General features: G+C 32.8%; 1 protein-coding gene across 5 annotated transcripts in view; it reads left to right on the top strand.

Annotated features, from left to right (window-relative positions):
- MIPOL1 (mirror-image polydactyly 1) overlaps positions 1-14,144 on the top strand; it is a 245,574-nt gene that overhangs the window by 87,492 nt on the left and 143,938 nt on the right. For all 5 annotated transcript variants that reach the window (XM_032481908.1, XM_032481911.1, XM_032481910.1 and 2 more), the window contains 2 exons: positions 3,759-3,792; positions 4,052-4,222. In XM_032481908.1, coding sequence (XP_032337799.1) covers positions 3,759-3,792; positions 4,052-4,222 — 205 coding nt within the window. The remainder of the gene's footprint in view (positions 1-3,758; positions 3,793-4,051; positions 4,223-14,144) is intronic.

The following is a 14,144-nucleotide window of genomic DNA, read 5'->3' on the forward strand; positions in this document are numbered from 1 at the left end:
AAAACCTGATCCTCCTCAATTCCCTGTACCGATCAGTGGCACGACAATCCACCCAGATATCCAAACCAAAACTTCTTATCAGAACCCCTATTAAATTGGTCTCTTAGTTTTCTTCATTCCAGTCTCTTTAAATGATGGATCTAAATTGAGCCTATCCTTCTTCCCTAATTTTTTTAACCCTCCATTGTGCATTTAATTTGTACATATGCTTGTTATAGTTCTTATTATAATACATGAAAATTAGGGTTCCTTGAGGCAAAGGCTTTTTCATTTTGTTCTTTGTGGCATTCATATTGAGGGAGGAATGGGAAAGGAAGAAAAGGAAAACACTCAATCCCATCCCAAGACTTTTCTTTTAGTTAGTTAATCCATTCAATAACTATTTATTGAATATATGCTATGTGTTAGGTACACTGTTAGCTTCCAGAAACACAGCATTATTGTCTCAATTTAGTTAAGAAGATCAACATTAAGTAAATAATTATGTAAGTATTTAAAATAATATTAATTGCTATAAAGAATTACTGGTTCCTAAGAAAAGCTTATAGACAGCTCCTACTATATTATATATAGTCTAGGGGTTCAAATGAGGGGATCAGGAAAAACCATACATAAGAATCAAGAACAACCACAGCAAAAAAAGAATAGTATGTCAGTATAGCTTTAAATGGCACTATGGAGGTTCCTTTCTACCTAGCTGAAGTCTGTAGGCTCTGAACTTTTAATAGTGCATTTTAGACTAAATCCTTGTGTAAATAGTACCAACTTATAACTGGGTTTTGCTTGACTGAAAGCTATATTTAGAGGCGTAAGTATAAGATGAAATTATGTAAATTATATCACATCTCTTTTTGTTTTAATTCCTTATTCTTGCTTCCTGTAATCTGTTTTCTTTTACCATGTTTACCATGTTGTGTCAATTTCTGATGTACAGCATAATGCTTCAATCACACATGAACATATATATATATATATATATTCATTTTCATATTCTTTTTCACCATAAGTTACTACAAGATAGTGAATATAGTTCCCTGTTCTATACAGTATAACCTTGTTATTTATGTATTTTATATATATTAGTTGGTATCTTGCTTCCTGTAATCTGCAGATTCCTTTCTTATTTTTTCTGTCATCATTTTTGCCAATTCTGATCTACTTTGCATCTTTCTGTTATGTTTGTCTTCTCATTCTGCTACTTCTCTACTTTCCCTTACCGCTTCAGTTTTCAGTGCTTTTTTTCTTTGTCCCTTTTGCTTTTATCTAAAACTATGAAAAAGTAAGAAGGATACAAGTCAAAATCACTTACATATGCATGCCAATAAAGACATGTTTGCATATGTACATTCCAACTTTTGAGATTATGATCTTTTTTCAGTCTCCTTGTTATTGTTGGTGTATCATTTTTTAACATATTGAGGGTGCCACTGTATAAGAAGTGAGACAGAGGGAAAAACAATTCATACTTTTCTGATTAGCTGATCACTAGTTCTTTTTATCATTGGAGGTCAAGGTTTTAACTTCTTCCCATTGAACAAGGTAAATGAATGTAGGTTCAGAATGGAAAGATGTGATATTGACCGATTTATGGATAAATCAAGAAATGTGACATTTCATGCATGAGTCTTTTCACTTAGAGTGCAAGGTTGTCAATCAAAATTTGCATGGTATAGGAAATCAATTGAAACTTGAGCCCATGTACATTTACTTCAGCAATATTCTTACTAATTATCATGACTATGTCTAGTTAGACTGTTTTAGGCATAATCTAGAGTTTAAGAAAGGATGAGATTCTTTTGTTTAATTGTAAACGTCTTACTAATAATATATAATGTACAGTTTGTCAGTTATATTTCATATAATACCAACTACTTCATTGTATTTATTAAGCTAGTAAAACTTTATATGTTGTACATGCTGCTAGTAAACCTTAAACCTAAAAAGTCATTTTACATAGAAAATTGAATGTCTTGTATAGGTGTTTTAGTTGCCTTCTTTTTTCTAAAAATAAGTTGTTTAATTTTTATGTTTTCTTAAGTGATACAGTAAGTGATGTACTTATTGTAGGACTGAACTTAATTTTCTGGAAACCACTTTTGTTGATTTTTAATCTTTAACTAGATGTTGAATGACCCAGCTCAGAAAAATATGTCAAATATAATGAAGTAGCATTTACTGTATATTAACATCAAAGATCTGTTCTCATTTTTCAATACTCTATATCAGGAATCAGCAAAGTAAGGACATGTGGTACAAATTCAGCCTTCCACTTGTTTTGTAAATAAAGTTTTATTTGAACAAAACCACACCTGTTCATTTACCTGTTGTCTGTGGGTAATTTTGCTCTGCAAAGGCAGAATTTAGTAGCTGCCAACAATAAACATGTGGCAAAGCCTATAATGTTATCTGACCTTTTACCAAAAAAAGTTTGCTCATCCCTACTCTGTATAGTCTACTTTAGACTAAATTATAATGTAGTTGATCTTTGATATCTGTGACAAATACTTCCTAAACTTTTAAATAAATACAAATTTGAACACAACCATGCCTATTCATTTACGTATTGTCTCTGAGTGGTTTTGCACCACAAAGGCAGAATTTAGTAGATGCAAGAGTTTAACTTTTTTTAAGTTTTATTTCTCTATTCGTAACCACTCATCACTATACTTTTATCAATTATAAAGGACAATAATAAAACAAAATTGAGATTCACTTTCTCTCCATGAATGTAGCAATTTGATTGAACTGTGGAGTTTGAAACAATTTTGTAACAAATTTATTAAGTGTCTTCTGTTATCTTTTCCTAGTATCCTTTTTGTGTGTGTGTTAAATGTTAAATCATAAGAACACAGATATGGGGGGGTAACTTGAGACAGGAATTTGGTTATCTAAACTTCTCAGTACAGTTTTTAAATAATTGAGATCATTTCTAAAATCTGTATCATTTCACTGGTATGCATTAAAATTTTTCATTTAATCTACCCAAATTAATGGTTACCTAAATTATATTATAGACACTTTATAAATATGTCGACATATTTAGAACGTTTCTTTACTTTTACTGCATTTCTTCAATTTACTAACATCAACAAGCATTTTAGTAAGCACTATGACTCGTAAGTCAAAATGCATGTATAAGAGGAACCAATTTACCTTTTTTGTCTTTAAATTGAATAATTCTATCGATGTTACGAAAAAGAGAAAATAACATTAGTCATCTAGAAATGTGGCCCAATTTTAGTCAGCCTTTCTATATAGTGTATTTGTTTTAACAAACAGGTAGCAGCAGATTTTCAGGTCAAATTTAGTGGTAATTACTGTCACTGCTTTTGAGGGAACATAGTTAAACTTTGTAATAAAAATACTTGCCTTGTTTTATTTGTGATGATGTCCAAAAAAGAGAGGAAATACAGTTTCTGGTAAGAATTGAAAGTCCAGGAATAAATATAATGATGAGAATGAGTACTTCTATCACTGGGGAACTTTCTTCATCTAAGCACATATGAACAATTGATCCTTGTAGTCATATATAGCAGTAAACATTAATAACTTAACAGTCTGAAGTCAGTGCAGAAGATATGGAGCATTATTGAAAGATGGAGTCGAGCAGGTGGCACTTTAATATGTTCAGTGTCATGGTTGACTCCAAAGACTAGTCGAATGAAATTACTTGAGGTTCTAAAGATTTAAAAAGCGAACTCATTTTGCTGCACTAAGGAAATGCTACTGATCAGGCTTTCTGTGTCCCTTTTTCCTAGGCTAGAAAATATTAACCCTGAAGAAAATGACATGGTAAGCCATTCTCTGAGGAGATTTCTTGATGTCAGTCTTATATCTTAGAGGCTTAAGTTCAATTGAGTGGGTTTCAAGAACTAAGATGTGGGAAAAAGAAGAATTGACACACTAATAATGTACATCCTTGCTGCAATATGAAAATTCAATAACTTCACTCAGTCAATTTACAATTCACATGTGCCTATTAATTAAAACCCTATATTAAATAAAATATATTAAAACTTCATGTCTGACTAACATATAATGGTGTTGGTAGACATTACAGGAATTACTGAACAGAATAAACAATGCAGACACAGGGATAGCTATTCAGAAGAATGGAGCTGTAATTGTGGATAGAATCTACAGGACCAAGGAATGTAGAAAGAGAATAACTGCAGAAGAAATGAATGCAGTGATACAAGAACGAGATGCTGCTTTGTCTCAGGTAATTGCTTGTGTCTGTAAAAAGCATACACTTATCATTTTCTCCTCTTTCTTTACCATTAAAAATGATTTTTACCCCACATATGCTTAATTCAAATTTGTTTTTAGTTTATAATTAATACCACAATGATTAGCTATTTTAAGATAATCACATATTTTGTTGCATCATTCTTCAAATATACGCATCCTCATTTCTTAATAAAACTGTTAGCTTGTTATAAAAATTTAGTTATATTCTTTAAAGTAATCACTTTTATATGAGACTTCTTACTTGAGTCACAGTTTTGTGAGGGCTGAGATTACATCTTTATTACTATTTTATTCCCAGTGCCTAATTCAGTGCCTTTTAGTAAATACCGGTAAATGAATCCGATTATTAGTGTATTCCTTTCTGAACATTACTTACACTTTCCTGCTCCAACTGAAACCTGATTACCTCCCTGAGGATACTGCTTCCACTGCAGGCCTCTCAAGAAAGGAGTGATTGTATTCCCTCCCTCAGCATTTAGACCATTGGGCTTGGAGGCTTGCCCTTCATTCGTGTTTTTAGATCATTGTTCCTTTTTCCTCTTTAAACACCTCCAGCTTTGAAGCCCAAGCGTCAGATTGTATCACCCAGTAAACACTCCTGTTGCAGTCGTGTACACACTCCGCTGTCACTTCTGTCATTTATTAAAGATTTTAGGAGCTATCTCACTGTGTCTTCAGCCTACCCCTGTCATAATTCTTGGTGATTTAAATATCTCTGTAATGATACTTTCAATATCTTGGCCTCTCATCTCCTTGAATCTCTCTCCTCCAATTATTGTGTGCTCTATACTATTTCTGCCATCCACCCTATGGTCATACCCTATTCTTGATCATCACTAGTCTCAATTTCAAGCATCCCACTTGATGACCACCACTTATTATCTTCCCAGCTCACTTATTCTAGAACTCTAGCAAATTTTCAACTCTACTGGCACCCAGTAGTATTGATCTTAGCACCTCTTTTCCTAACCCTTAACCCCCTCCTGTCCTCACCTCTTTATCTAGGTGAGATTCCGTGGCTCACCATAATTATCACTCACTTGCATGTAATATAACCTCACTTTTCTTGGCCCTCTGATCCTTAGTCCTACTCACCTAGCAAAGCCTAGTCCTTATAAATTTAACTTTCTTCCTGTTCTACACCTTCACAGCATTATATGGCAGGAGAATATCACACAAATTTGCCTTAACTTCGTGACTAGTGTCTTCAGGTAGACCGTTGGTGTTGCCTGGTAACCTTCTTGCCTTTTGTTAGTCCATTTACTCTCCTCTCTAAAGGACTATGTTATATCTTTTCCTTTCTCCTCACACACCCAACCCCTCCTCCCCGATGGAGAAAAGAATTTCTGCTTGTCTCTACCAGCCTAGCTGCATTTTCACCCATATACTCTGCCTTTTCTACTTTATTTCTTTTTTATATGCTTCTGTTTAAGGACATCCTTTCTATTTCACATTAGTTTACATCTTTTCTTGTCTGCTTAAGGTTATCACTTAACCAGTTGTCCCTTTTCTCTCCTACTTCATAAAATGTTTCCTGTTCATTTCTATCACTATCTGATATTTTTTACTCTCTCCCAGGGAGGCTGGGTGGAAGTTTTGGTCTTTGTCTGCTTGTGGCTCACCCCTGTACCTTTGCTGAGTCTTCCCAAACTGAGAGCTGAGTAGTCACTGGGGCCCTATTCCTGGCAGATCCTGTATTCTAGTGTTTGTCTCCTCAGCATTGTAAGACTATGGAAAACTCCATTATTCTTTTCAGAGGTCTTAGGGCTTAGCTTTTTAACTTCCAAGTCCTGTACAGATTTGTGATTTAGCAAGTGATTTGAAATGGAAACAAGTCTCAAATATCCAATTTTGTCACTTCAGCCCCACATAACTGCCAAAAACTTAGATGATTTCTCTGTCCTCCAACAGGCACCTAATGTGTAGTCGAAGCCTGATTTCTCTGCCCATTGCCCATTCCTTGAATCTTTAAAACTCAGGGGGAAGAATGACAGCAGACTTCCAACCTAACTCTGTCCAGTTAACCTCTCTTTAGAATCTTAGCTGCTCAAGTCATTGTAAAGAAGCAGCCTTCTGAAGTCTTTAAAGAGATGATTTTTAAAATTTAATCTGGCTTTCCTTGCTCTTGGCTGGAGGATTATTCTGCCACAAATGATTCCATCCTATCTAGATGGGGAAATCTGACATTTATCTTCAGATTAGAATTGGGGAAATTTCAATGTAAGCTTTTAAAAAAGGCAACTGTTTTTATCATTTTGTGTCCTACCAAGTGTATTCAATCTTGGCTCATTCAATATATTGTTGAAGAGATAGCCAAAACTGTTTTATGTACTTGGGAATAATTATAAGTGTAAACTCAAACATTTGGTTTTTTTTTTATTATTTATTTTGTTAAGTTAACCAAAAATAAACACTAGAGCATAATTAAATATTGACTGCCACCCATTCCCTCTTCCTCTTTTTCCTTTGCCTTTCATGCTATAAAAAGATAAAGAAAGGAATATTGGTAATTTTTACCAACATATCTTTATTTATAAATAGATATTATCTATCACAGCAATGTATTTATTATTGATCACTGTGTATATTATGTTTTATGAAGAAGCTGTTGTTTATTTTAATCACTGATTTGCATATTTGTCAAGCTCTCTGGCCCAGTAATATTCATTTTCATTTTATGTTATAATCTTTGTGAGCATTAACTTTCGAATTACTGTCTTGCAGTTCTTTCTTTGCAAGGGAGTAATTAGGTTTATTTGTTTGTTTGTTTATTTAATGGAAGTACCAGCAATTGAACCCAGAACCTAACATGCACTCTACCCCTGAGCTATACCCTCTCCCCACTGTCTTACAGTTCTGAAAGGAAACTTTTTTTGCCTTAATCTTTTAAAATAAAATGTTTATTTTGAAATATTTTTAGATTTATAGAAATGCTTCAAAAATAGCACAATACAAAATTCCCATAAACCTTTCACCTAGTTTTGGTTCTCATGAAGTTTGAAAAAAACTCATACTTGAAAAGAAAATAAATCATAACATTTAGAGTTTCAGTTTTCAAGAAAAGTAGGAAACATGCTTAACATTATTATAGTGACTGTAAATTTTTATTAATTTTTTCCCCTGCCAATTTGTTAATTTGCTCTCCTGTCTGTCATACAATTATTTGCCTGTGCATTTTTTTCCAGTCCATCTTGCTGAAATATATTGTTGATATTTGATCTATTCTAATAACTTTTCTTTTTTCTTATTATAAAAATTTTACTTTTTGAAACTATAGATAATTTTGAAAAGTACAGATAAGCAGGAAGGGAAAACAATCACACCCACAAATCCTTTGTCTTTTTTTTTCAATGCATATTATATCATTATACTACTTGGTAATCTAACTTTTCACTTTGATTTTATATTTTGTCAAATATTCTTATATTTTTATAATTGGCTATATTAAGATTTATTGAACTCATCTGCTATTTGGAAGGGTATTTATGTTTTTTCTTTTCTTTTGCTATGGGGAACATTTTTGTAGCTAAATTTTTATGTACATCCATGTTTATTTCCTTAGGGAAAATTCCCAGAAGTGGAAATGCTGAATCAAAGAATATAAACATTTTAAATAAGTATATGTTTTCAAATTACCTTCTTAGAAAAATTGTACACAGAAGTGTTATTTGAGATTTCATTCAAGGGAGCTTTCAATGAATAAAATGCTAAGGAATTTAGGCTTTATTTTCTAGGCAGTGGGGTCTCCAGACACATTTTAGTTCTCTATATTACTATAGAAAGTATATTCTTGAGGAAGTTTTCTGGGCAGCACTGCATAAAGTGAATGCAGTAATGAAAGTAATATACATAGAAGGCTGAGGAAATAATTGAGAACCTAATATAATAGTTCAGACAAGAAATAATGAGCATCTAAACAGGAAGATAATACAGCAATAGATATGAAAGCTAAGCTATTTAAAAGCTATTTTAAAAAAACCACGTTAGGATATGTAACGTATAGTAAAAAGCACAAGTTTTAAGTAAAAAATTTGATGAATTTTTACCTATGTATGTAGTCATGTAAGCAGCACCCAGAAGCAGAAATCTGGAGGGCTCCTCCCTGTCTCTTCCTAGCCAGAATTCCTTACCAAGAATAATCACTACTTTTACTTCTAAAACCATAGGTTATTTTGCATGTTTCTAAACTTCATATAAAAGGAATCATTTTATGTGCTCTTTTGTGTTTGACTGTTCAGGCAGTATTATTTATTGCCAGTATGTTAGTGTATATTGTAATGATTATCCGTGATTTATCGTTTTCATTGTTCCATTGTATGAAAATAGCAGGTATTAGAAATTTAGATTGTCTATTTTTGATTTCTTGTGAATGAAATACTATGGGTGTTCTTTACATGTCTTTTGGTGGTCATAAGCCATTCACTGCTTTTGGTACATACACAGGTATATACACAAGAAAAGAATAGCTATCATAGACTCAGCTTTAGCAGGCAATACTAAACTTTTTTCCAGACTTGTACCAGTTTACACCACTAATGTAAGAGCTGCACTAGTGTGAGAGGTAACATTTGATATCATTATTTATTTTAATTTCTATCATTTTAATGGATATGTGTCATATTTCATTAGGCTTTAATTTGTGTTTCCTTAATCAGTAATGATGTTGAGCACCTTCTCATGTATTTGTGTTGGCCATTTTGGTAACCTCCCTTGTGAAATGTCTGTTAGGCTTTTGTCTAATATTAAATTTATTTGCCTGGGAGTTTTTTTGTTGTTGATTTATATATTTTAGATATAAATACTTATGTAGTCTGGGACTTGCATTTTTATACTCTTAATACTGTGTTTTGTTAATAAAAGTTCTTAATTTTAATGAAGTAAAATTTATCATTTTCCCCCTATGTTTAAGGCATTTTGTGTTCTGTTTAAGAAACCCTTGCTTTCCTACAGTGATGAACACATTCTTCTATGCTCTCTTTTAGGAACTTGATTATTTTAGATTTCACGTTTAAGTCTTCATTGATTTCAAATTAATTTTGGTGTGATCAAGGTTCATCGTTTTCTTTATATGAATGTCCGGTTGACTAGACCCAGTATCATGTATTAAAAAGGTCATCTTATTTCCTCCCGCCGCCCATGAATTGTAGTGTATCAGGTGCTGTATGTGTGTGGCTCTGTTTCTGGACTCTGTCCTGGTTCTATTGGTGTAATTTTCTAATGCTTTACTAATACTGTATTAGGTCTTAATTCCTACATTATAGTAAGCCTTGAGTTGTCATAATGTAAAGATCTAGTTTTGTGATTGTTCTTCAGTATTTCCTTAGCTATTCTTTGATCCTTTGTTAAGCTTGTTATTTCCCATAAAAATAATCTGCTAGTATTTTGATAGGGATTGCATGAACTTTAAAGATCAATTAGAGGAAGGTTAGCTTCATAGCAATATTGAGTCTTACAAACCATTGACCTTTTCATGAAAACTGTTAATTTTTCCTTATATATTGCTTTAGCTGCATCCCACAAGTTTTTGATATGTTGTATTTATATACCTTAAAATATTTGTTATTTTCTATCTGTGATTTCTTATTTCATCCATGAATCATTTAGAGGTGTGTGCTTAGTACTTAAACCTTAGGAGATTGGACATTATCTTTCTGTCATTGAGTTAGAATTTAATTCTGTGGTGGCAAGAAAACGTAAGCTATATGCTATCAACCGTAGAAATCTGTTGATACTTTCCCATGGCCCTTTTTGTTAGATGACCTATGTACTCTAAAATATTGTCTATTCTGCAGTTGTTCAGTGTAGTGTTGTTCTATATGTATTATTTAGGCTAAGTAAGTTTATTATGTTTTTTCAATTCTTTATTCTTGCTTATTGTATCAGGTTCTGAGGAAGGTGTTTAAAGTATCAAATAATTATGATGAATTTTTCTTCCTTTAATTCTGTTAACTTTTGTCTTATTTACTTTGAAGCCATTTTGTTAGGTTCTTAAATCTTTAGGATTACTGTATCTTCCTATTCAATAGACTGTTTTATCATTATGAAATGATTCTTTTTATCTTTTTTATAATACTTCTTGCCTTGAATTCTGCTTAAGTATCTGAATGTCCTGACCTTTTTAATTCTTGCTTTCAACTTTTTTCCTCCAACATTTTCTTATGAAATATTTCCAACATATCGCAGGTTGTAAGAATTTTACAGTGAATATCTATTTACTCACCACCTGCTAAGCTTAATTTATTACCTTGTCTCTGTATTATCCATCCTTTCCTCTGTCCATCAATTCATCTCACTCAGTGCATTTCAGGTAAATCCAGACATCAGTACATTGGGCTCTAATTTCTTCAGCATAGCATATCATTAGCTAGAGTTAAATGTTTTTACAGTCTTTTCTTGTGATTTAAAATTTACAGACACCAAAAATGTACAAACACTAAGTGTTCATTTTCTAAGTTTTGACAAATGCATGCAGCTGTGTAACCACCACCACAATCAAGATACAGAACATTACTATCACTCCAGAAGTTTCCCTCATGCTCTTTTCAGCTAATCCATGCTCCCACCCTTCCCCACTAGCAATCACTAATCTGATGTCTTTACATCAATAATTAGTTTTACTTTTTCTAGAAAGTTATACTTGAGATCACAATATGTCTAAGATAATTACATTTTTTTGTGTCGTATATTTTTGTGTGGGTAAGAAATGTGTCTTTTCCTAAGCTTGCATCTGGCTACTAAATACTAAGGTTTTTTCTTAAGATTTTCTTTGTCTTTTTGAAGTAGGTCTAGGATTTCTATTTTTTCTTTCTCTGTACTAATTTCTGCAGGTTATGCTGTTAGAAATGATGACTGCATTTCAGCATATCACTCCTAAATCTCATAGTTTTGCCACCTTATGATACCAAACACTGAAATTATTTACCTAAAAATTAGTCTTCACCAGCATTGTAACTAATTCTTTTCAAAATCTAATAGACTATATTAAGTAGAAAATACCACTTTCTTCAATATGTTGTTATTCAGTATAATAGTAAACCTATCCTGATTTTCCAGAAGAAGTAGTGTTCTTCCAATAGCAAGTTGGGCAAGATTGCAAGGAGTGTGAATTTAAGCCATGAACTCATTATGAACACATTTGATACTTAGGAGAAGTCTTTAAATATTGGGGAACCTGTATTATAACATTTTGGTGTGAAAGCATCTTTACTCTAAAGACAGGACTTTATGAAGGGTTTTGTATCAGTTATAAATTTATAATTTATAAATCCCTAAATTTTATAGTAATATTGAGAACTGCTTGATAGTTTCATAAACTGCCATTTGAGCATAAAAATTCAAATTGTTATCGCTTTATTTCGTCAGTACATCTGTGATTTCATGCAGAAACTTTTCAGTTAACATTTTGGTGGGTTATATTTATGCTAAATTTTATCTTCAAAAACAAGTATATGCAACCAAATAGCTAGTAAAATTATTTGCCTTGCTTACACAAGTATTGCAGGAGGAACATAAAGATATGCAAATATATCATTCACCTCGAAGTATTTATATTTAGTCTAAAGTATCAGGACACTTTAAAATAAAACTGGTATGTTTTACATCAAGGCCTCTACTCTTTTGAAAATGACTCTGTGGCTGTGCTTGTACATTTGCCTACAGGTTGGCTTGATTAATTGCTACTTGACTCATCTATCATAATACCAAGCGCAGGGATCACAAAAAATCAGATTCCCAAACCACCTTCCAGGATTAATTTAAATATCTAAGATTGATACTTCGAAATGATTCAGGGGAAGATGGTTTTTATTGTTACTAATGGCCTGTTTTCAGTATAATAATCCCTTGAAAAAAATTCCAAAGTTATGTATTAACTCATCATTAATATTATTCAGCCCCTCATGGTAAAAAGTTGTAATAATCTTATAAGTAGGTAAAAGTATATAATAAAATATACTTTTAAATTATAATTTATCTGGAAACTTTCAGTGAATATATCTATAGATCATAAATGTATTAATAGAATTTCATGAGTGTTATTTTGGTTTAGTGAGCATTAAAAATTGAGTTTTTCACCATTAATATGTTCACTTTTTATGTATAATTTTTATTTCAGGTAAAATTTACATACACAAATGAAATACAGAAATATTAAATCAGCAGTCTGACAAGTTTTGAGAAATACTTACACCCACATGGCCACATTCCTACAAGGATATAGAACATTTCCGTAACCCAGGAAAGTCCCCTCATTTATTTCCCTTCCGTAACAGACATGCCTGCCCCATGCAAACAGCTTTTCTGTTTTTAACCACAGATTGATTTTGCTTATTCTAGAACTTCATACAGGTGGACTATACAGTGACAGCAGAATATTTGTAATATTCATCTATGTTGCTCTTTATATTAGTAGTTCTTTCCTTTTTGTTGAACAAGTAATTTTCATTTTGAATCATTTTCCTTAAGTTGAATAATGTATTTTAGCCTGCTTGCTTGCTTGCTTTTTCCCACTCTCCATTTCTTTCTGTTTCTCTTTCTTTCCTCTCTCTCTTCCTCTTTTCTAATATACATCTGCTATTGTTGAGTTCAGTTCTCATTTATATCTGTATTTCTCCCTCATTTTGTAAGAATATAGTCACTAGGTATAGATGGATGTGGTTTATAAGATGAATATATGGAGCCCTGAGGTTTCTCCTGTAATCTGTATTCCTCTTTACCCCACTGTATAGTAGTAACCCTGCTTCCCCTTGATAGTTAGGATTAGTCACCCCAGCGCATACAGTGACCTCCTTCCTTACATGCTGATTCAGAGGCATGGGGAGCCCTAAGCAGCTAGGGTTTTAACAACTTGAACTTCCAGTTTAATAGAATTTTTGTTGTATCACTAGGTGGAAGTTTTTCTCCCTTTGAAACTAAGATTAGCAGAATCTCAGTTTGCAGAGATGGGAAACAAAAATTTTTCTGTTGGATCACTAGGGGTAATGGTGAATGAAGCCACCCCCCCATCACCACCCCATGATTCCTGGACCTGTGAATGTTGGCTGTGGATGAAAAAGCACCACATACTGGACTGCTTTAGAGCATATACATTCTCATGGAGAACCTTGTCTTAGCCCCACAAATTGCCGCATACCTGGCACTCTAACCAAGTCTTCAGAAATTCATCCCACTGTTTTATCAAGCCAACTTCATCATGATGATGGGGAACATGGTAAGATCAGTGTTCATGAGTTCATTGCCACATTTCATTTGCTGTGAAGTAAATTCCTTGATCAGAACAATGCTGTGTGGAATCTCATGGTGGTATATCAGGCATTCTGTAAGTTTGTAGATGGCTGTTTTTGCATAAGCATTGCATTCAGGGGAGGCAGATCCATATCCAGAGGAAGCGTTTATTCCAGTAAGAACAGTAAAGACAGTTTTAGTAAGAAAGTAAAAGGATAAAAGGTTGTGATCCAAGAATAGAGTTTCAGAGTTAAGGATTAAAGAGAACTAAAAACAAGATATTGGTTGGGGATATTGTTTGAAAGTAAATTTTATTAGAATAAATGGGGCAAGAAATTGTGAGGGTAGTGTTATATGGGTGATTCTTGCTTTTGTCAAGAATATTGACAATACAATTTTTTTAAATGTGAGAAAGTAACCTTGGTTGTCAGATCAAAGAGGTATAGATGAGTAGCAGGTTATCCAAATCTGTGCTTTCAAACTGTCAGTAGTGAAAGACCAGTTATTTTAAAAGTATTTTTCCAAGGTGTTATGGACCACTACTTTTATAACATAAAAATGACTTACGAAAAAATGAAATGAAAAAATATACAGACATGCATAATTCAAGCATTCATTTTTTAATTGATTCAACAGCCATAAAAATTGCTCTGTGAAAGTCCTATAAAATT

Source organism: Camelus ferus, chromosome 6, assembly GCF_009834535.1.
Source record: "Camelus ferus isolate YT-003-E chromosome 6, BCGSAC_Cfer_1.0, whole genome shotgun sequence".
In the NCBI taxonomy this organism is placed as follows: Eukaryota; Metazoa; Chordata; class Mammalia; order Artiodactyla; family Camelidae; genus Camelus; species Camelus ferus.